Raw genomic sequence first — 25,567 nt, forward strand, 5'->3', positions numbered from 1 at the left:
TATTCCCATTTATTCTGCCTTCTCCAGATGTAATCTGCCTTTATCTAGTGCTTCCTCAAACAGGATTAGCTGTGGCTTAATACACCCCCTTCTAGTCTATGCTGTTATTGGCAGTCTGCATGCTAGTTTGTCCCGCATTTGTCATTCTACCTATCCATCCAATTAATTCATCAAACCACCTATCATTTTACCTATTAATGTATCCATCCATCCACCTGTACATTTCTATCCATCCATCCATTCGCCCAACTTATCTATCCTTCCTTCCATCCATATACAGTAACTATCCATCATTCTTACTATCCACCCATCCATCATCCATCTTTCCATAAATTGTTCCATCCTTCCATACATTCATCCATATAACTATCCATCATTCTACCATCCATCCATACATACATAATTTTACCTATCCTTCCATCCTTCCACCTATACACCATAATTTTACATACCCATACATATATCCATACACCATTCTTCCTATCCATACATCCGTCCATAAATTAATCTAACCTTCCATCTTCCATAGAACTATCCATCATTCTACCCATCCATCCATCCATCCATCAATCCACCCATCCATCATTTTACCTATCATTCCATCCATCATTCTACCTATAATTCTACCTATCCAATTACATATTCATCATTCTACTTATCCATCCATCCATCTACTAGCATATAAATCCTTCAAAAAATATGCAAATAAAAACATAATTATGAATAAATAAACTGAACACTAGTCTTTTCATATTGTTGCCTTTACCATGTTAAAATCATTGTAATACATAAACTTGTATTCATATTTCCCATCAAAACACAGTTGAGAAAATCCTCTCTGACCTTGGACCGCAGAGACAATCTCCTGGTCTACATGGCAGCATCATATAGTCATTCTAATCCTTTCTCTAACACACACACACATTTCCAGACTGGGCTGGCCTCCTGATGCTGTTTATGAGGTCTTAATCCAGCGTCCCCTCTCTCCCTCTCAGTCTGTAATTACAGGTCTTAAGCTGTCACATACAGCCTCTGCTCTGTCCAGCTCTCTCCAGAGACCCAGACAGCCTCATTAGCCCTCTCTATCGCATCTCTCCAATCCCATTCTCTCTCTCTCCCAGCATTCATTTGCTCAGTGGTACGAAGAGTAGATGAACCCCTTATGACAGATCTGTTGTCCTCTCTCACATATTTTCAGTCTATTTTTCAAGTGGATTATGACGGCTACAAGTGCCGGAGGCTGTGCAGCTGTGGGTCGAACTGCTCAAATTTACCCTGTGAATACTGTGCTTCTGAGCCAGTGACAGTATATTATGTATCCCCATAATGGGTGAATTAATTCTCTCAGCAGTGAGAGTAGGGGCACTGAATTGGTACAACTGCTTTAGTTAAAGGAGCCAGATTTTACACATTTAAAGTCCATTTATAATACAACATTAGTCAAGGTTTCTTGCACCCAGAACATCATAATTTAGTTTATCCTGACTATTTAGTATTGAAAAGGCTGTGTTTTGATACTGTACCTTTCAGAATTATGTAAATGACCTTTAAGAGGCAGCTGTGGCCTAATGGCTAGAGAGTCGGACTTGTGGCCCGAAGGTCATAGGTTTGAGTCTCGGTGCTGGCAGGAGTCGGGGGGTGGAACGAATAGATCATTCTATTTTTTCCAGTGCCCTGGGAGCAATTGGGGGTTCAGTGCCTTGTTAAAGGGCACTTCAGCCATGGGTATTGGGGGTGGAAGAGCGTTGTTCATTCAAACCCCCAACTCCTTCCAGCACCGAGACTCGAACCTATGACCTTCGGGCTACAAGTCCGACTCTCTTACCATTAGGCCACAGCTGCCCCTTAAAGATCATTTACATTATTCTGAAAGGTACAGTATATATAGTAGTACTCATTTAATGGCATTAAAAGTTTTTTTACAGACAGTAAAGACCAAATAAAAGCTACGCTGATCTTTTCTGTACACAACTGTCTCTGTTCACCTTGTGAAGTGTGAGTGAGTCAGACTGAGTAACTGTCGTGACACCCAATCTCACAATGCCACTGTGTGTTAGATTGCTGCCCTTTCATTCAATCAATTACTTTCTCAGGTGAACCAATTGAGTTTCCCTTCTGAGCTGAGATTGGATTACAGAGAGCGTCTTCATTTAGAGCCGGGCTTCTGCTCCCAAGACGCCTCCAGTCAAACAAACCTGCCTCGTACACATACCCACCCTTTACTATTCGCAAATCCTTTGTGGCACAAAACTACATGTCCCATGATGCTTCTGTCCTCCTCATAAATCCTAGTCACAGTGATATGACATCAGTAAGTCACTGTGAGCTCATGTCAAAAAGGTAAATAAACAAGTACAGATCCAGAAGACATTCTCTTATTGCCTGGTGTGTGTGGATGTGTCCCATCATGCCCTGCTTTGCTCAGTGAAATGGCAGCCTGGCTCAACACTAATAAAACCATAATTTAGCAGTCAGGCTGATTGATAGCTCTTTCAAGACACAATCGATCAGACCCTCATTTTAGCAGGACAGTTTTCTGTAGCCAGCATGGCACTTCCTTCCTGATGTCAGCTCTCATGAGCGTCATGTGGACACAACCCACATGGTTTCATGCATAGGAGGCACTTTTGGGATATAGTTTGATGAGAATACCAATGAAGTAGAATCTGACATTTCTTAGGACTGTTCCACACCACATGCTATGGTAGAAAGTATTTATGTTGGCACCCATAGTAAAAGGTTACAGCACTCAAAAATCATAATATGTTTTTAAATGGATATTTTTATTGGAAATACAGTAAATAAACTAAACATGCTGTACCTTTATGCACTGGCATATTTTTCACTCATTAAGGAGAAACAAGTGATCAGATCTGTAAGAATTTAGCTCACCAATGGATGTTCTGCAGTCCAAACAGCTGATAAAATCATCACAATAATCTACAGCACTCCAGTCTATCAGTTTACATCTAGAGAAGACAAAAGTCCTGCATTAAGATGTTTTTAACTAAAATATGAGTCCAAAACTCATAATAACACTTCCTCCAGTGAAAAAGTGCATCTCCTGTTGTCTCTCGCATCAAAATCCTATTTGTTTAGAGCTGTTTAAACGCTGCTTGATCTGTGCAGATTTCTCTCCTGATTCAGACCAGGCAATTATTTATTTAATTATTTTGCTTTTTTACACTGGAGAAAGCAATATCATGGATAGAAGACTTGTTTAGTCAAAGGCAATGGTTTGAAGTTAAAAATGTCTTAATGCTGGATTTGTTTCAGCTTTTGTCTTCTCCAGATGTTAACTGATGGACTCGAGTGCTGTGAAATATTGTGATGTTTTTATCAGCTGTTTGGACTCTCATTCTGACGGCACCCATTCACTGCAGAGAATTCATTGCTGAGAAAATGATGGAATGCTACATTTCTCCAAATCTGATGAAAAAACGAACTCATCTACATCTCAAATGGCCTGGGAGTGATTACAAATATATTTTTATATCTTTTAAAAACTGCAAAAATCAGCCAGCTGATTCAAATCAAAAACACATTTCTCTGAAAACAAGTCTTAATGCTTCTAAATAAATGTATCTTGTTTCAAGGGTTTTTATATATTTTAACTGTGAAAAAGACAAAAATACAGATTAAAAACAGCATAGCAGAAACACAGGTGCTAACTAGTGTCTCAGCTCTGTTACACAGCAGAAATGCTGTCAGTGAAAGAACAGTGCAAGCATGTCGTTGCACTTTTGTTGTTGCTTTGCTTGCATCTTGTTTAAATAGTGAAAACCAGGCTTCAGATTTCTGGCAATTAGAGCAGACTGCATAACACATCTACCAGGTTACTCCTCTGAGACTAATCTACAAAGTTCAAATAATCACAAGGAGTAAATAATAGAAGGAACTGAGAAACACTTCTAAGAATATCTTAAATAGTACTTTTGTAAAACATCAAATTATCTTTGGCTTGATGCAAATTACTTTCAAAGAACTGAACATCTCTGAGTGAGGACAGTGTGTGCATTTCTCAGCTCCCTGAAGGATTTCCAGCCTGTTAATGAGATGTGTGCAATATCTTTGATTTCTCTTTGTAGAAAAAAGGAAATATCCTCAAAGAAAGCGTGAATAAAACAGTGGACCAGAGGGCCCTTCACAGTTCTGCAGACACAACTCATGAATATGCATGATGATGGGTGTGTCTTTTGAAAATTCACATTTAGAGTCGGGAAAAAGAAGTGGGGGGGTGGCTTTTAGAGAAACTATATATCAAAATATAACTGCAATAAAATATATGATTGTTTATATCACACAATGGCATATGTAAGTGTAATATTGATTGCATTAAAAAAAAATAGAGTGGCATCATGATTCTTCTTATGTCACAAACACTTCTCGATTCAAACGTAATGACAGCGCAGTCTCACAGAGGCGTTGAAAACTAATTGGACACACTCAATCCAGGGAAATGTATTAATTTCTAATTTCAATAATCCAGTGCTGATAGGCTCAGCTGCCGACCTTTGTGAGAAGTAACATATGCTTCCAATTACCCACAATCCTCAGAGGCTGTCTTTGAACACTTAAACATTTATTTTAGAAATAAGAATATTGTCCCGTAATTTTACTATGACAGGGGTAAAACTCAAAGTGGAGCATTAGAATAAGTTTTAAAGTATGTTAAGAAATTAATTGAATTCAAATGACTGCAAGACTTGTAATTGCCTGAGAACTTCTGACCTTATATTCAGTGCTTAATTTGTAAATTGTGAGGTCCCGGAACAAAGCGGGGTAACGGATCCAGCATGTGATTACAGGAGGGAGAGGTAACGGCGCATTCGCCCAATCACATTGCTGGACCAGTTTAAGTGATTTTAGGAGCGTGCATCAGTTGCATTTAGGGTCTGTAAGGTCATGAAAATGTCATGCGATTTTAAAACAACAATTTCCAGGCCTAAAAACGTTTTGAAAAAGTTGTGGAATTTTATTTTTAAAATCTCTGTGTAATAGTTATATTTAATCAGGTCCTACATTTCTATGGTTTGAATAATTCTCGCAGCTTTCAAGTTCATAATGAGGTCAATCCATGCATTTATTCAACATAGCTTGTAGGTTTGAATAATAAAATAAATCCACACAAACCAGATTTAATCAGTCATTCGAAACCATAAACTCTCTCGGAGCGCTTCACATCAGCGCATCTTGTCTGCACTCCAGCGACCTGCTGCACGCTGCGATACAAGACTCACTCGCATTTCCATCGGGACAGCTGACAGAACTGTCACTTGACTTGACTAAACGTTAATAATAATTGTTGCATTGTCACAAAAATGTATAATTTGCACACCTTTTAAGTATTTTAAGCCATTTGGTACTCCACATGCTGCATTAGGCTATGTGCCCTCGCAGTAACATCCAAAGCACGCGCGTATCAAGCCGCCTCGCGAGTATTAGCCTATATAAGAGTTATTTTTCGTAGTTTGTTGAGTTTAAGCAACCAAATACACACAATATGATGTCTGATGGTTGTTGACAAATAAAACTGTTTAATACAAAAATACAGGGGGGAAAGGAAAGAAATGGGGGAGGGGATCAAATATTAAACAACACTGCGTCGTCAGTGTTTGTTGTATCAGACACGTGCAATTAACATCAGGCTATATGAAAAACAAGCTCAAATGGAGTTAACAACATCTTTGGCCACCGAATGAGGAGATCTGTGTTTTGTCCGCATCTGAGGAAGTGCTATCATCACCTTTTACATGCTATATAACGTTTGTTGTTGCTATATGGGCGCTTAGTTTTTCTTGTTGTTTAGTAAACTTGGCCAATGTCTCATGATATTAACGATAAAGCGCTTATGCACAGGATATTCAAAACATACAAAAGTATATTGGCTAGATGGCAAAAAACACAAAGACATTAGCCTTTACAGACATAGTGTTTGAGTAAAGAAAATGCTGTATTCAAACAGTTATGGGTTTACCCTTGCTTTGCGAATAAGCGGGGATCTGTCTCCTCCAGGATGTGCGCGCGCGTCAATCTGAGTGGAGGGGGGGGGGGGAGTGACGAGGTTTCGCTTAGAGCTTGAGGATCCAATGGCGTAATGAAGTTTTACTGACAAGCTCTTTTAAATACTTATCATTGGTTAAATATTTGTAAAAACCATCTGATTTAAAATAATAATAACGAATTATAATAGAGATATGAATTTTGGTTAATTTATCACGGCACATATCAGTCTGCCATATGGAAACGCCACCCCTGGAGGAGGGGGATCAGCCAAAATCAGGTGCCGGATTTGGATCCGGCTTGTTCTGGCACAAATTAAGCCCTGCTAATATTAATAGAAACTGAAAGCCATTGATTGGAACCGCTGCCTCTCTGAAGCTCAGCCTCAATTATTGAACTTGAGAAGAAAAGGCAATGACCAATAATACATTACATCTTTATCTGGGTCAAGACAATGCCTTACGAAGAACATCACTGCTTCAATTACCAAAGGCAGTCTGAGAGATAGTCACGTCTCACTCTGAAACTCATTTCAGACAAGAGCCTTTCACTCAAGTCAGCGGCTGATTATTAAACCCTTCATTTACAGTTTGAGCCTTTGGATCTACTGTAATTGTGACAAAATCAGGTCACTCTCTCCATGGCAGGCCTTTCCCAGTTCTGAAGTGCCTTCAGATAGATGCACAAACTTCACGACTTGAAATCATTTAAAAGTATTATAGGCGCTCAAGATATAAACACTGCTCCAAAAGGTTGGAAGAAATGACTCTGCCTTCTAAGATGTCAAAATCTGACGTTGCATCATATGTTTTTGAAGACAGCTTCCTATGCAGCCTCATCTCATTACTATTCATATGTTAATTGTTGATGGTTTTATAGACACTGAAGCAGATTATCTAGACATAGTGAAAACAACCAAAATTTAAAAAGTATTGATGTACGCTCAGATTTAGAAACATAAATTAACTTACATATTTGAATACATTAATATATCTATAAATATATATATCCTCCCTTAAAATTTCTCAACAACAGTGTTATTTACTATTTAAGTATTAGTAGATTTTTCAAATTAGGTTTTCTTTTTATATTTTCAGTTTTCTTTTACATTTTTTTTAATTTTGTCATTTGCTTCTGTCATCTATTTCAGTTTTAGTTGTATTTATTGTTGTACATCAATTATTTCAAGTAGTTATTTCAGTTAGTTCAGTAAGTTTTTATCTAGTATTTTACTTCAGCTTTATTTCAATTACACTTTCTTTAGGTTTAGTTTTAGTTGATAAAAACACAACCCAAAATATATAAAAGTGTGTGTATAATTTTACGATTTGTATATTTGAAAATCTCTGAGTCTATATATAATAATTATATGAATCTAACATATGAAAGTTTATGCATTGGTAGAATGAATGAATGAATGACAACACTGAGCATTTTAATTATTTACTCATTATTAAATACCGTAAAATCAACCTATTAATACAGTAAATTCAATATTGTACGAACATAAAAGGATTCGTAAAACATGCACTTTCATACACAATATGCACATTTCAGATGTAGGTGTTTAGTGTTATGTTTATATGCAAACATAGAAAAATGTATTTGTAGTAGACCCACACTTAACATATGAATATTAATGAACTTGCTGTATTTTCCAACAAAAGAGTTTTAGACTGACAGTGTAAGACATCAATTCACATTCAGGACAGGACTAAAGAGGGAATGTGCTTCTCCCAAACATACTAGAGTACACACACACACACACACACACACAGGCCAGAGGACAGTGATGGATCTTATTCATTTTAATGCTGGCCTCTGTTTTCCTGCGTTTCCTGCGCTGTCTCTTTCCACACAGTCCCTGATTCCTTCAGTACCCCCCTGCAGTCTCTCTCTACCCATTATTCCCCTCTTCTTTCCACTTTCACTATTCATTTCATCTCTCTTTTTTCTTATTTCAGCTTTCACTCTCTCTCTGAATGCCATATTAAAGCACAATTTATGGTGTATGTTGTTACACAGCGGGAGCCTGGCTGCACTTCAAAGTTTGATGAGAAGGATGAAAGCAACCGTCCTCATCCTCATTTGACAGACAGATAAGAGCGACCCTCAGCCCGGGCGTTCCTGAAGGCGACGGGTGACCTTTGCTGGGTGGATGGATGGTGTGTGTGTGTGTTTGAGGGGACAGGGTGTCAGCGTGAGGTCTGCTGCTCTCAAATGGGTCCAATCAACTCCACACAGCCGCTTATAAAGGCTGATCTGAGCTCAGCGGTGCACTCTTGGTGACTGTCACAGGTTTCTCTGTGTACATCCGTGAATGATTACAAAAGACTGGGTTTGCAGGAAGAAAATGACAGAAAGATAAAAGAATGACTATGTCTTGCATCTGTTGTGTTGTCTTCAGTGGATGCGCTCAAATACAAATACAGCATGAGCAGAGAAGTCAGATTCACCAACAAACATGACTGCCAACATATGAGTCTGTTTTTATAACTTCTGTAACTTATTTTAGAATGTTTCCCATTCCTATTTCACATCAAGTTTTAACACATGACACTCTGCAGTGAAAGTTTACTTGTCAGATTTAACAGTTAAAATTCATCCACTTCTCCTCAAAAACAAACGTGAGTGGCAATAAGCTAAGAATAAATAGATATAAATGTATATATTTTTTTAAGTTTAATGCCAGTAAGATTGATTGATTTAAATTAATACTTTTGTTCAACAACGATGCAATAAATTGATCAAAAGTGGGTACAAATTATTACTACGCTACAAGATTCTATTTCAAATAAACGCTGTTCTTTTAAACTTTCTATTCATCTGTAAATCCTGAGAAACAAACACATCACATTTCCACTAAAATATTGAGCAGCACAACTGTGTTGAACATTGATAATAATCAGAAATATTTCTCCAGCAGTAAATCATCATATTTTCATGATTTCTGAAGATCATGTGACACTGAAGACTGGAGGAATGATGCTGAAAATACAGCGGAGCATCACAGAAATACATTACACTTTAAGACAGATTCACACAGAAAACAGATGTTTTAAATTACAATAATATTTTACAATATTACTGTTTTTACTGTATTTTTGAACAAATAAATGCGGATTTGGTGAGCAAAAGAGACTTCTTTCCAAAACATTAAAAAATCTTACCGACCCAAACTTATGAACAGAATATGTATATTTAAATATTTGAAAATAAACAAACAAAAAGTAAGTGCATGAAAAAAAGTCTAATGGAGAAACCAGCTAGTGAGTTTCCAGATGTGTCTCCCCAAAAACTGTATTTCAGCACAAATCTCATCCATGTCTAAAACTGTGCTGCTTCATCGTAAATTCTAACATTCCTCATCAAATATTTCAAAGAGCAAATTATCTGAGCAATAGCATCCACTTTCATTTTAAAGCGCTGTGCTCTTATTGTAAGCCAACAGTTACCCTTTTATTTTTATTTATCTCAATAAGTTTTAAGAAAAACAAAAAAACATCAGCGACAAAGCTGATCTCTAAAAGAAACTCTATTAAGTCCCCTGAGCTTCTCCTCTGGGAAACATCCACTCCATTTGAAGCATGAGAGTATGGCCACAGACGCCAGTCCTCTCATTTCCATAAGCTGTCATCATTCTGAATTTCATCGCCTCCTAACGCAGCGCCTGTCGTATATGCTTTAGAAAGATAAGTGTTAGATTACACTTTCAGATGTTATGACTCGGTCCGGGCAAAAAAATAAGAATGAAACACAAACACACATCCAAAGGATTGCATTGGGGAAAGAGAGGGGATGGAAAAGATGGCATTTGAAGTTGATATTTGATATTTCATACTGCCATCTGTTATCAGTATAAATCAGCATGAGCATTTCAGCGGTCAAATTGCTTTCGATTTCAATCCGTCGCTCCTGCCACTTTCTCTCTCTCTCTCTCTCTCTCTCTCTCTCTCTCTCTCTCTCTCTGTCTCTGTCTCTGTCTCCTGCGTCTGTCTGATAAGAACTACTCACTTTAATTCACTTTTACTGCAGTCAAACTTCCCCATCCGTAGACACTCAGTCACTCAGAGAGCCGCTCCGTTCATCTTTATGCAGGGTGGAAGTCATTTTCATAATCAGAATTTAAGGACCCGGCACTGAACTATTGTCTGTTAGTTTAATATTATGCTGCATTAAAGTCTAAGGCAGCCCCGAGAATCATACTGTGAAAAATTGGATTCTGGTTGCCAATTTTGCAGCAAATCTCTCAAATCGCCATCGACACTCTCACATCCGCAAAACCAATGGTTCTGATTCCTTAGATCATGCAGAGTTCAATGTTTCAATTTACGCAATTTATGGTGGCATGTTGATCTTGGGGTAACTGTACATGCTACAGACAGTGGATAACTGACCTCTCCTGTCCCTGCGAGCCGCCGGGCCACGATCAGCTGGATCATGCCTCTCTTGTTGCCCTCGATGGACATGGACTTCCGGAGGGCCTCCATCGCTTCCTGATTGGTTTTCTCCAGCAGAGATTCTCCATTAACTGCTATCAGCTGGTCATTGACCCTCAGCCGCCCGTCCTGTGATCGCACACAACAACATATTAAAAGTTTCATTGGAATATATGAAAATTAAGGAAAAATGTATTCCTTTTAGTCCCATATCCAGTCAGAGAGCTGCTCTTTACCTTGCAGGCGGCTCCTCCAGTGATTATAGACTTGACGAAAATGCCCATGTCCGCGTGACCCTCTTTCGATCTATTGCCCTTGACGCTGACCCCTAAACCGGCCGATCCAGAGTCATTGAGAGGGATTTCAAACGTCATAAACTCCCGCGTTCCATCTGGGGTAAGAATTAAGTCATCTTGTTCTTTCTAGAGAGATAAAGAATAGACACAAATATATTGATCAGTTAAAGATGGAGTGTGTATTTGTTTATTCAATATTAAAATTCCACCAAAGTATATGAACACCGTTTATGTAGGGTTTTTAAAAGCATCCTGATCAGATCAGCATAGCAATGACTCAACCAATGGCATGGGTTTGACCAACGACAGACAGGGAAGTACTGAAGCTCGTTTCGGTCATGGGATAAAAACAATATAAAAAGGTAATTGCATCTTTTTATCTCACAATTATGTATATATATCATCATGATACTTCTGTTTTGCTTTATACATACAGTATATACATATGTATGTCATTCTGTTCACAGATGTGGCTGCTTTTATTCTGAGGTAAAAATTACAAGCTAAATTTATATTTAGGAAATGATTCACAAGCTGTTGATGAAGGCATGATCTGCGAGCAGCTGATCGACGCCTGCTTTATGCTGGTAAATCAAACGAGATAAGAACGCAGACAAAAGCAGTAAGAATAACGAAAAACATCACCAATAATCATTCAGTAGAGTGGGCTCTTTAAATTTTCTCACTGTTGTGACAATGTATGTGACATGACAATGTCAAAATGGCTTATGTAGTACCTCCGAATTTCATTCATACTACATAGAACATGATTTTTTTAACGGTCGAGTAGTACGTTCAAATTCAGATGTAGTACATACTAAGCAGGATGCGATTTGGAATGCACCCTATGTCCTTACACTTTAATTATACAGAGGTGCGGAGAGATTAACACAGTGGGATCACGTGACTCATTAAACAGGATGTTTACAGTGGTTAAAATGGAGATCTGCATTAGCACCCACTGAGTGGACGCTTTCCTGTTGTTCACAGGAGAAAATCACATCACAGTGCAGAATCAAACCCATGATATATAGGCACTGGATTGGGGTAAATCCAGAAATACATTTCCATATCACTATATATTATATTTGGACATAGCTTTTCTATGAGCAAGTGGACCAAGTTTCAACCCAGTAAATCATCTTGGTCACAGCTGACCACTTTAGACCAGCAATAAACCATAAACCATCTAGCACGTTCCAAAACTAGCTTTTTTTAAATCATTAAGTAATTAAGGGATTCACTGTGGAAATCCACTCCGTATAGCACTTGTATACATTTAAAGCAAAAAAGTAATGTGTTTTAAGAAAGGTTCAGCACACACGCACACACACAGATGAAGAATGCCAGGAGCTTGGCTTTAGTCCAGCTGGAGGCTGGAGACGAGTTATAGAGATTCAGCCAAGCATTCAGGTGAGGCCCCCTCTCCTTCCTTTCATAATATACCGCACACACACACACACACACCCCATCATCCCGTGCCTGAGTTGTTGCCATGGCAACCTAGGTGGCTCTCAGCAGACAATAGCAGCTCTCAGGTTAAGAACCAACAACCAGGTGAAGGCAGCAGGAAGAATACATGCGGCGGTGTCATCCGCAGACGCTAACACACGTCTGATTTTCATCAAGTCATTTAGTTCCTGTCACACCGTCAACAAGTACACAAAAGGACCACAGCCTTTCAGACTGACACAATGAAGTGCCTCTCATTGGCTTTCTCTCTTACCCCTAGAGAGGCCCAGCAGCCTGAACTGATATGCATTATGGATAGAAACATGAAGAAACATTGTAGTTTTACTCCAATTCTCCCCTTTGACAGACAACACAGTTTTTGAATAATAACATGTCAAGCACTTGAAGCAGTATCCAGAGCTGACAGTAAAGACACTGAGCCTCATCAACTATGCCTTTATTTGAATGGGCAAGTTATTTAGAGGAGCTCATATATATAATAATCAGAGACTGTACTAATGCTTGGGAAATTACAACACTGTGTTACTCAAATCACTCAATTAATCAATCAATCAATCAATCAATCAGTCAATCAATCAGAGTGAAACTAACAATGTCTGCAAATTATCTAATTCAGTTATTTATCAACTTTGTCAAAACCAAACAGCAAACACAATAAAACTAATAATTTATTAAATTCATACAATTTAACATTTCCTTAAGAAATGTGAGCGATCTGTACAAAAGTGTTTGGGTAATACGGTTTGAAATGACAAGACAAAACAAAAAAGCGAAAGCAAAAAAAAAAAAAAAAAAAAAAAAAGCAAAAAAAAACATCAAAGCATAAAAACAAAACAAATCAAAGCTAAATGAAACAAAAGTGAAAGAACAAACACATGAACAGAAGATAGAAAGTACAAAATGCCAATCAATTAAATATAAAACAAACAAAAAGTATTAAAAAAACTATCAAAACATAAAAGAAACAATTAATGAACAAACAAATCTGTTCATAAAATATATACATGAATGAACTCCATGAATGGAGTTCATGTCAGTAGCATACATGTGTGAGGCAAACTTAATTCATAATACTTTGAGAGCGTTTTAATGCCGACAATTATTTTATTCTGCGTTAACGCAGTTTTATTATTATACAGACAAATCATGAGTCACAGAAGGGTATGCTCCTGATCACATTATTTAGGCTAAGCATCAACATTCACAAACCACTGTCCACTGTTATTTTTAACAGAAAAGAATGCAATGAGCTCGTAATCAAGACTTATGTTGGAAATAGGAAGTTTCTAATAGCACGTGAAGACAGCAGAGAAGCGCTCTCATTCAACACAGTCGAGGGAATCATTTTGTTAACTTTGTGGTTTATTATTGTGGGTCATATGAGACGCAGTAACATGCTTTTGCCGCTCAGAAATGTTCACGCAATCATGCAGCACGTATCAGAAGATCTGCACTCCGGCGCGGTTAGCTCACACTCACTAATCTATATACAAACCCGATTCCCAAAAAGTTGGGACACTGTACAAATCGTGAGTAAAAAAGGAATGGAATAATTTACAAATCTCACAAACTTCTATTTTATTCACAATAGAATATAGATAACATATCAAATGTTGAAAGTGAGACATTTTGAAATGTCATGACAAATATTGGCTCATTTTGGATTTCATGAGAGCTACACATTCCAAAAAATTTGGGACAAGCAGCAATAAGAGGCCGGAAAAGTTAAATGTACATATCAGGAACATCTGGAGGACCAATTTGCAACTTATTAGGTCAATTGGCAACATGATTGGGTATAAAAAGAGCCTCTCAGAGTGGCAGTGTCTGTCAGAAGTCAAGATGGGCAGAGGATCACCAATTCCCCCAATGCTGTGGCGAAAAATAGTGGAGCAATATCAGAAAGGAGTTTCTCAGAGAAAAATTCCAAAGAGTTTGAAGTTATCATCATCTACAGTGCATAATATCACCCAAAGATTCAGAGAATCTGGAACAATCTCTGACACTAGTCAAATGAACCAGACTTTGGGGGTCAAATGCACTCGCCTAGTGTGAGAACACCCTTATTATTCTCCCGCGTCCCGCACACGAGTCTCTACCCGCTCATCAAGTGTTGTCCAGCGCCGCACTCTGCTGTGATCCCCTGATTGTGCAGGTCTCTATTCAGCAGATGCCTGTTATAATGTTATGATCGAGACTCTGGACTCTGAGCATAACTTGTTTTTCTATAACAAACTATAAAATATTTTCTATAAAAATGTTAATGTTCTGGTAGTGACAAATGGCTTGTTTTACATTTAATTTAATTACATTAATGTTATAGTTGAGATTTAGGCTACAATGAATAATTTAACTGATACTAAGTAAAAGGAAAAGTGCTGTTAAAAGCACCTTATTTGTTTAAAGTGTTTGCAAACCAAATGTTATTACACTTTTGTTCATATAGCAGTAGGCCTACTTTTAAATGTAAAAAAGTGCTTTAATGTTGATAAAAAAATGTAATCGTTGCCCAGCACTAAAAAAAAACTAATTTTAGTACACTTTAAAAAATGAATCTCTCAGCCACACAGAGGTCCAAGGATTCCCAAGCTATGCGTCTGAAGTATTGTAAAGAAACAGCTTTAAGTATCTAACCCCAAATTGAATATACATTTTTTATAGCATGCAACAGTTTGTTTGAAGGTCTGAAATTGTGATACAAACAGAAGGTTCATTTTCACAAGCCTTCATAACACTGCACATTTCTTTCACACACTGACAGAGGAAAAATGCATGACTTTATAAATGGCACATCCAGCTCAACCTGGCCCATTGTGTTCGAGAGTAATTAATTAATTCATAAGCAGAATGGATGGTGTGCATTCATTACATGCCTTTGTTTCCAGAGTGAGCTTGAATTATACTGTCATTGAACAGACAATAAAGAGAAGAGCCCATGAGAGATAAGACAACCTCTGAACACACACAGAAAGAGAAAGCAGACGTCTAGCATTCACTCTCACTACTCCACTGGGAATTACAGACACACTATACAGACTGATAGAAAGAAAGAAAGAAAGAAAGAAAGAAAGAAAGAAAGAAAGAAAGAAAGAAAGAAAGAAAGAAAGAAAGAACAAAGTCATTAATGAATGAATGAAAGAAACAAAGAACAAACAAAAGTTATAACATAAGAAAAAATAATAATTAAAAAAACGAACAAAAAGAAAGAATGAACAAACAAAACAGTAGACAAAGAAAGAAACTAATAAACCAGAAGAAAAACAATTACAGGACTAAACAAGTAACAAAAACAAACAAAAAGAACAAGCAAAAATTTTAATAAAAAAATAAAGAAAAAGAATCAACAACACAATAGAAGAAAGAAAGAAAGAAAGAAAGAAAGAAAGAAAGAAAGAAAGAAAGAAAGAAAGAAAGAAAGAAAGAAAGAAAGAAAGTGAACAATCGACTGAACGAAATAAAACAAAAGTAAAAATGAATCAAAAACCATACATTTATTAAATAAACAAGAAAATCTAGATAAAGCAATATAGAAACCAAAATCTAAGGAAATACACCATCAAAATAAACAACTAACAAAAATAAATCAGTTAAAATAAAACAAACAAGCTAAAGAAAAACAAAAGACAAAGCAAGTGCAATAAATGAAAAATTTAACACACAAACTAAAGAAAGAACAAGCAACATATTGAAGGGCAGGAAGGAAGAAATGAGAGGAAAAACAAACAAAACAATATCATGCTTTAAAAAATAAATAAATAAATAAATAAATAATGACCAAACATAAGAAAAAACAAACAATGTAATGGAGGGAGGGAAGAGATGAACAAAGTAAAATAAAGAAATGAAAATATACATTTTGCTCTCTAGCTTCAAACTGCTGCCGAGGTTCGAAATATTTAGCTTGGCTGAAACTTTCTCGCCCGAACAGGGCAACGAAATAAAGGTCACTGGAAATGAATTTAAGAGGCTAAAAGAAATCAGTCAAGTATGTAATTGCAAAGGAGGCCTGTGCATGATAAGTATAGAAACATGAAATTTCTCACCACTGTTTCTTTGGCCCGCCACATTCTGATAAAGACTGCATATTAAACACCTCCGACTAATGCACATTCAAAACTTTCAGGTACAATTAGACCTGAAGAGCCGAGAAAGAGAGAGAGAAGGAGATTAGATGAGACAGAGAGGAAGCGAGGAGCGAAAGAAGTCACAGCTCAGCACCTAAAGTGAAGGTGACATGAAGAGCTGGAGAAGTGAAGTCAAACACCTCATTCATACATAATGTTACAAGCAACCAAATTCCCAATACAAGGTCAAAAGCAGAAACTGAGAAATGTTAGCAACATTGCATTGAATTATTGCACTTTCACATAAGCACAAATCAAAAGAACGTCAACTCGCAAGGTTTTCTTACAGATTTAGTCACAGTGAACAGTGTAATTGACAATGTGAAATATAACTGACACTTATTTGAGCACAATCTTGCATTAAGGTATAAGTAAATTATAAACTTTAACATCCTGATTTTCTGCAAAGCTGTCGAGCCAGGTTTTCGGGGATTTTTCTGGGACCTGGCAACCGTTCGTATTGCAGAGAGAGCACCTGATTAAGTAAACCACTGATCAGAATCTGTACAGATTTATTTAAATGGCCTTGATTGGGGATTTGAGCTTTTGAAATCTTATTAACAATGCAAGACGCCACATTAAAATAAATCATATTCACCAGTAGGCAAATATCGCAGATGATTATGTTTATTAAATCAAGATGAAATCATGTCAACGATTAAAATACGATGCATAGATCAGTCCTACAACTCTGCCTTCAGTGCCCTTATCTTATTTTTGATTATACTTAATAAGCTGACAATATGACAACAGAGGAAATTATGTTTTATAACGAGCCAATATTTGAACATTACCAGCATTTTGTTGTACACATAAACGTGTATCTGCTACAAGGACGACATCACGGTTGAGACCTAACTGTGCTTGACTACACCACATGCTCTCAGCAAGCTTTGCCTGTCCCAAAACTGATCCAAACTAGCTTGTTTATCAGCGCTGTACAGCGGCAGAAGCGGCCGCTCCATATGAACAGCTAGACTAATTGATGTCACAGCTGAGAAAAAGTGCTAAACAAAAACAGGTGGCAACTCCAAACTGTTTTGTGAAACAAAAAGAAAAAAAAATGCTAGCAGAACGCTATTGTCTTCCAATGCAATTGGCAACATTAGGCTTAATTATGGAAGTGCTTGGCTTTTTCAATTCGCTTTTAATGCGGCCCATAAAAGCACTAGTGAAAGGAACGGCTGCTCATCTGCAAACTGTGGGGGAAAAGAGGAAATAGAAAGGGGAAAAAACAAGAGAACGATTTCAAGGGAGTAAAAAGGGTTCGAACAAACAATTGAACTTAAGTGTGCCAGTCTGGCTAATGGAGACGGGTGAGGTGATTTTCACAGTAGGGATGCCAGGTGCAGTACTTAAAAAAAGAGAGAGTGACTATCCATGCTTGACTATCCTCAAAAAAATATGGGCTGTGGATGAAGAGGAGATTGGGATGAGCGGTTAATGGATGTCACATTTGCAGCTTTGGAGGTTTTCTGACCTGCTGTGTCAAAAGCATCGTTTATGCGGATACCTTTAAGACAAATGAATCCGTTTTGAATTCTGATTGCATTTTTAGACTTTAAAACATATCAAAATGTATCCATTAAGCTCCATGCATAACTTTTTATTATAATGCACCCCTAGTGGTACACTATGTTAATTTACTAGCAAGCTAAAACAGACAAAAATGTAATAAATAAATAAATAAATAATGCACAGACAAAAGTGAGAGAGAAAACTAAAAAATAAAGAAAGTAACAAAACAAACAAACTATTTTGCAAAAGAAAAATTAACTTTTGGAATAAAGGAAAAATTAGTCAAAAAGGAATTTATTATTGAACAAAGAAAAAAAAATAATGGACACAGACAGACATAAGTGAGAAGAAAAGAAAAGAAAAGAAAAGAAAAGAAAAGAAAAGAAAAGAAAAGAAAAAACAAAGAACTAAATATCTTATAAAAGAAAGAAGAAAAAATAAAATGAAGAGAGGAGACTAACAAAGTAAAGCATAATAAACAAATAAACAAAAAGAGTAAACAAGTAGGAAAAACAATAGATCAAACAAACAAACTTAATAATGACTAAAGAACTAAATAAGCAAGCAAAATTTGTGAAAGAAAGAAAGAAAGAAAGAAAGAAAGAAAGAAAGAAAGAAAGAAAGAAAGAAAGAAAGAAAGAAAGAAAGAAAAATAAATAAATACTGGTGCAAATTCATGAAATAATGAGTCACTTTTTGGTCGAAGTTATCTTACTGAATCATTATGGATCATCATCTTTTTTCTTTTCTTTTCTTTTCTCGATGAATAATAACTACATTTTTCTGGGCAGGTGTGAGAGAGCCAAGGTCCTAGTGAACGTGATAATTCATTTGCCATTAAAAAACCCAGAGAGACTGCCAAGTTACAAGTAGATCCTGATAGCTATCTTGGCTCAGAAACTGCTCGGTTCCCATGGTACAGAGCCCATTCTGCCGTCACCACATCTCAGATGAAACACTCTGGCTAACAGCTGCCAGCAAGGACAGCGACAGGACCGCAGGTCTCGCGTCGACACCTCGTGAGCACAAGTGTAGAGAATTACCTCACTGCGACTATGACAAAGGCTTAAAGGCATAACATTACTTTGACAAAAAGATAATTATATCAGAGACACTTTTAGAAACCGAACACAATGTCCTGGGTAAAGAAATGTGGCCATCAGGCATTCTGACTGAACGTTTGGTCGTCTACTTAATAATTCCCTACGGATCTGACTGCGGTGTGGAGACTGACGAGATTCAGTATTCAGGGTTATGACAGATGAAACCAACGGGCTGTAATTTGGGACAAAACCACAGAGAGACACCCATTAAATAAGAAAGGGGCTAATTATCTTAAGCAGGATGCGGGAACAGTCCTTTAGGTTTAAAATCATAAACCTGGGCAGAACTGTGGATATAACATACTCTGGAATAACCTGCATTTAAAGGAAGTATTCCATCAGTTGGTCAACAATGGATGCTCTGCAGTGAATGGGTGCCGTCAGAATGAGAGTCCAAATAGCTGATAAAAACATCACATTAATCCACACTGCACACTCCATACACTGCACAGCATCCATTGCTGAACAAATGATGCAATGCCCCATTAATCCAAAAACTTATCCATGATGAAGAAACAAACTCATCTACATTTTTGGGGGGCCTGAGGATGATTATACATTTTCAGCATTTTTATTTTTTGTTGTTTTGTTTTTATTTGTGTCTCTGTGTGCGTATGTGAAAGAGGGAGAGAGAGAGAGAGAGAGAGAGAGAGAGAGAGAGAGAGAGAGAGACTATTGCTTCAAATAAAAGCTTTTGCAGTGTCATATCCACGATTCTGCCTAGGTTTGCAACAAAAAAATTAGACCAACAATTAAAAAATAGTTGTCCTGTGTGAACAGATCCTTACACTACAAGTTCTGAAAACAAACTAAACATACAGTTATATGTATTCTGCATGCCACGTGCTTTCAAAAACAGTAGATAGTATGCCATTACGAACACAACAATGCTGTCTGTGTTTTAAGGCTACCTGTGATGAAGGCTAGAGCTCTTGGGCAATCAGAGGCACTTGATGAGCACGAACAAACCTGCTTCCTATTTCCCAGAGCTTACAAAAAGCTCTCTCTACCATTCCCTCAATCTCTAATTTAACAACTCAAGTATAGTCTCCAGTGTTCGGGTAACATGCTGATTTGATTTTTCCCCCCTCTGAGTTACTAAAGTTTCTCACATCCAGTGAACAGATTTAAAGCAAAAATGGCTTCATTGGGAAATAAATGTTGAAACCTGTTGGCACTAGAAAAGACGAGAGCGCAAGTGTAAACGTACAAAGTGATTCTGAGAAACGATGATATTATCTGCTGTGAATAATTGCAACCATTTAGGAAAAACAAAAGTTGGATTGCTGTTGACGTTTCCTAACAATTTAACATACACAAAATCCTTCCAGAGAACATTTAAAAATAGAAACGCTCCTCACAGTGAAGTGAGAGAAATTGGGACAAAAACAGGAAATGAGCAACAATAAATCAAAAACAATAACTTGCATCTTTCTGAAACAAGTTCAGAAAAAAAAAAAAAGATTTTCTGATGAGTGGCGAAACGGGCGTCACTAGTGTGATATCAAGCCAAATCATAAGCCGTATTAAAATCAAACCTGTCACACATATGTCTGGATCTGGCCTCCACAGACACCATAAATCCATAATTGTGCAATTACGATTCTCTTAGCTTGGAGGATTTAGCCTCTAATGGATCCATGAAAAGTCAGAACTGCTCATGAAGAGGGATTTAATGTAGTGTTTAATTACTGTTCTATGACAAGGTTTCCATACACACTGTCATCTGGACCGTTCTAGGAGATTTGGATTGCATTGGCGCAGCCAAGTACATTGACAAGGTACAGTTATTGTACGTTTGTACAAGGCAACAGTCAAGAGCTCCAATTGAATACAGTTGGGTGAACATGAATACAAAAAGCTCATTGTCATTCAAAGGGTTATTTTCAAGGAAGTTGAGCCAGACAATGAAGCATATGAAACAGTTTCAAGAGTACAAACAAACCTACTCAAAACTGCTCAGAGATTTCATTCTGATCTGTCACGTTTAACCTTAAAGGCTCAACTAGGAAGGCTAGGACTGTGCATTTTGGTAATTTGGGCTGCTCAAGTGCTCAAGTACATATAAATCAACCTTAAGTATTTGGGGTGAGCCATGGATGCACCATTTGCACCATTTTATATTGACAATCTATGCACAATAGTATCATAGAGAATTGAGACATTGTATCAAATTCAAAAAAGGTTCAAATGTCTAAAGAATCGTTCTGTTCCATTCCTCCCCATTAGTCATGTTCCATCTAATTTTTTTTTTTTAATGGTTGTGATTGGCTACAATAATCAATGTAGAAAAAGCTAAAGCAAAACCCAAAAAGCAAAAAACAAACAAACAATAAACAAAAGCAAAAGCAAAGCAAAACAAAGCAAAAAAACAAAATCTAAGCAAAAGTAAAAACAAAAGCAAACTCAATGTGAAACAAAGCAAAGCAAGGCCCAAAAAGCAAAAATTTAAAGCAAAGCAAATTTAAACAAAACAAATGAAAGCAAAGCAAAACAAAGCAAACCCATGTGTCCATCCCCACTCAAGACGCCAAGGCACTAATCAGCAGTTTCATCTCCAGCCAAAGCTTCGGAGCTAAATCCTATTTACTCTCATTTCTCGTTTCCTTCTGCCAGGCGAGGCTGAAGTCTTCACAATGAGTTATTTATTTTGCAGAGAAGGAGGTGATATATAATCTCTCCTTATCACTCTGGTTTAGCAGTGGTTGCAAAAACATTCCTAACTGAGCGTTCTCAGCAGTGCACACTGGAAGATCAAAAGGAACGAAAAATTGTGGCCAGTGCAGACTGGTCAGCCGGCAGAAGAACGTGGTGTTTTTTTTTGTCTACATTGCTTGTGTGTGTCTTGTGTTGTTCTAATGCTCTCACGCCACTGCTGGCCATATTAGTGCGCCGGATAATTGCGTTCTCTGACATGAATAATTCAGCAGCAGGGTGTTTGTCAAGCCTCAGAGTGTGTTCGTTGAGTGTGTGTCTCATCGAAGTGGCAAGGTAAGATTTCATCAAGTGCAGGATGTCTTTCAAAACACGATTGCTCCCCTGCCGCTGCTGTCAGTTCTCTTTTTTCCCTTTCTTTTCTCCACAGTGGAGTTTTTGATCACATCTCTCATTATTTCCCTATCTCTCCATCTTCTGGCCTATCCGTCTCCTGTTGAGTCGTGCTCCCTCCCTCTTTTCCCGGATCCTCCCACTTTCATAATTTCTCCTATTCCTTCACCCTCCGCATCAATTGCACTGACTATCCACTGCTCCTCTGACATACTTTTTTTTCAGTTCTGAAACACAAATAATTGGTTTATATTCAAGACTCTCTTCCAATTTCCAAAATAAACAAACCTGATGCAAATGTTTCGATGGCAAGGTGCTCCACAGTCTCAGACGTCACTGCCATTTAGCGCTAACAGACTGTTCAATGCCAGTTTTATGCAAGCGGCACACATAATGGAGCTCTTGCAAAATCCAATCTGATTAGCTTTACACAAATCCTGAGCGTTTGTGTATTCAGGATTTTACTGAACCGCAGAAAACAAAGCCCTATTTACAAGTTTGCAGACTTCCAAATATGAACTTAATGATAGATTTTCCAACATGTTCTCATTCCTAACTCGCCACATACTAACTCTTGGTCAGGACCCCTTGGCATCACTTTTTAACACACTGAGCAACATTTTTCAATGTGCAGGTTGCTCCATTACTTTAATTGTTTGCCTTGTGTATCAGATCCCTTAATTCTTTGCATGCATTTGTAAAAGTGAGCACCTAACCACAACCCTTCCCAAAACAATATAAAACATGTAACAGGCAGACAAGTGTACAGTCACAGGTATTTAGAGCAAAAATTGACTAGAAAACAGTATAAGCATTCCAATCAGCTCCTGTTACTGTATATCCCAAGTCTTCTGCTGTCATACAATATCATTTTGTGAAGAACAGAGTGCAACTTCAGGCATTAATCGCAGAATATATTCCAGCTATATTAATAATGTCACATCTCATTCAAAATATAAATCTTAACATTAACATGATGCGATCAGTCACAAAACACATGACAATCAACAATCAACCCTCTCTTCAAATTTGAATGTGTTTGTGTTCTATGATCACTTTTGGGTCTTTAGCTTCAGAAGACTTGGAATGTTTGTAATTTTGTTTTATAAATTGTGACTATAGTTGCATATGTCTGTTATATCCTTTGTTTGATAAATGACAAATGTAAGGATCAGGGGTAGCAGTTGGGTTAGTTACTCAAAATCTAAATAGTGTAATTACTGTAAGAAAAAAAAACTGACTCAGACAGGAGACTAGTTCTCCTTTGGCCAAAGCAAGGCCATCTTAGCCAGAAGTAAGGAGAACTGGCTCCCCATTACGCCAGAGGAGCATCTGAGCCGGGCGTCTCCCAAGGTGTTTTCTCAGTTCCTGACTGTTTGGGAGTTTGGGTTCCTTGCCACTGTCACCTTGTTTGCTTGCTTAGCTGAGGTCTGACAGATACTTCCGTTTTAGTGATGTATCGAAATGACCACACTGACAACATCAGATGAGAGCGAAACTTGGTATCAACTGAGGTATATCACACCTACCTTCAGTGGGAAAGGAAGGATTGTAGTTTGTTCAGCAAGAATTTACTAAGCTGAGTCAGCGAGTCTCAATCTACCTGTCAGGAGTAGCTAACGAAGTTGTTTAAAGAGCAGTAATCTCATGAGTAAATGACACTGACCATGACACACTGCACTTTGAGTGACTTATAATTGCACTCAACTAATGCCAGCCCTCAGCCACACTCTAGAACACTCCGAGGATAGTGCTTCATCGATTCCGGCACAACAGCTTCTTTGGAGTTCATGTTCTTTGGAACATGCCCGTGGGTGCGGCCTTTTTCTCGCGCATCTCTTTCTCTTTTTCTCTAAAGGGCGAGTGCTGGCCGGAGACTTCAAAGCACATTTTTCTGCGTTTCCCTCAGGACCAGACTTCGGCTTTGAGCAAAGGTTAAAGCTGACGCCCCTATCAATAAGTCACTGCTTCTGCCAGCCCGCATCTGACGCTCACGCTTTCGTTAAATGTCTGCAATTCCCTCGATGCCTCAGAGGCTAATCGTATGCATGCAGATAAATGAAAATAAATAGATAAGATCCCTCAACACATTTGCAGTTCAGTTCTTTATCCGTTCTGTTACTTTCTCTCCTGATGTCATTATAATAATTTGAGGTTAATTGCATTGTGTCTTATAATATCATAAAGCATAGACTAAGTACTTGGCTGTGTTGATTTATTAGACTGTAACCTGTCACTGTAGCAGAGTGAGTCCGTCTTTTGATTTAGAACTTCCCTGATGATGCGTTAATAGTCTGGCTCTGTGATTGGCTCCTATGACAACGTTCCCATAGCATCATATTAAAACACCACGCTCTCTCTCTTGCTCATGCAGACCTACAAAATAGCATCAATAACCACTGTCCTCTCTCTCTCCACTTTATTTGTAATATCTGTCAGCAGTAGAGTGATGCGTTTGTAATCTGATTTTTATGAACATACTTGTATGGATTATTGAGATCCTTTAATGCTTGAACGGGGTGCATTGAAAAGCCGAAGCCTCCTGAATGTTAATATGACAATAAGAGTAATGAAGTGTCCAACAGTTTATCTCTTCCCTCGCTTTCTCTCTTCCCACCCCTGTCATTCTGATGTCTTAAACTCCACATTGTAAGGGGAAGCTGATGAGAAACGAGGTGGAGCGAGAGAGTTGGTGAAACTGTGTCTTCATGATGGTGTCTTTAATCAAATCTTGCTGGAGCCAGAGAAAGAAAGTCAAACCTCATCTTCACCCGCTGTCAATCACCCCAAGCTTAAATAAGGCCAAAATCAATCAGCCAGCATTCAAACATTCTTCCGGGGATGTGTTTTTCAAGCCTCTATGAAGATGCCATGGATCAAAACATGCTGGCCTCTTTAATAGGTTTGGATGTGTACTCTACGGTATTTTGAATCCATTTAAAAGAGAAAAAAAAAACAGATTCCCAAACACTCTGCCATTGTGTTCCTGTGGCTCAGTGGTAGAGCACTGCGTTAGCAGCGCAAAAGGTTGTGGGTTCAATTCCCAGGAAACACAAATACTGATTAAAAAAAATATATAAAAAATTGTATAGCCTGAATAAACTGTAAGTTGCTTTGGACAAAAGTGTCTGCTAAATGCATAAAAATGTAAATGGTTGACAAAGACATAGTCCAAAAAGCATACTTAATTTAATATAAATAGAAACACATGAATCCGGCAAGGTTTTATTACGTAGGTACTTGTATCCATCAAGGCATTTTAGACATGAAATGTCCTGTGAGTGGCACTAAAACATAGCACCTACACTAAACCTAACCAAATGTGAGGTACAAATGCATTTTCCGAAGCAACACTGGCATTTTAGTCTTTAAGACTCTTAAAGACCTATCGTGATTCATGTTTTATGGCACTCATAAGTGCAATGATGTACCAGGTGGGCTACAGAGCAAGTTTACTACTGTAAGTCAGAAAAGCTATTCATATTGAGCTGGTTATGGTGATGGAAACATCAAAATGCACTAGTGCACCAAAAATGTGAAAATGATGATTAATTGATAATATG

General features: G+C 37.7%; 1 protein-coding gene across 2 annotated transcripts in view; it reads right to left on the minus strand.

Annotated features, from left to right (window-relative positions):
• Window positions 1-25,567, minus strand: part of LOC132124488 (partitioning defective 3 homolog) — a 474,703-nt gene that overhangs the window by 193,390 nt on the left and 255,746 nt on the right. For both annotated transcript variants that reach the window (XM_059535542.1, XM_059535540.1), the window contains exons 12-13: window positions 10,679-10,864; window positions 10,401-10,571 (exon numbers count right to left, since the gene is read on the minus strand). In XM_059535542.1, coding sequence (XP_059391525.1) covers window positions 10,401-10,571; window positions 10,679-10,864 — 357 coding nt within the window. The remainder of the gene's footprint in view (window positions 1-10,400; window positions 10,572-10,678; window positions 10,865-25,567) is intronic.

The sequence above is a fragment of the Carassius carassius genome, chromosome 42, assembly GCF_963082965.1.
Source record: "Carassius carassius chromosome 42, fCarCar2.1, whole genome shotgun sequence".
NCBI classification, from domain to species: domain Eukaryota; kingdom Metazoa; phylum Chordata; class Actinopteri; order Cypriniformes; family Cyprinidae; genus Carassius; species Carassius carassius.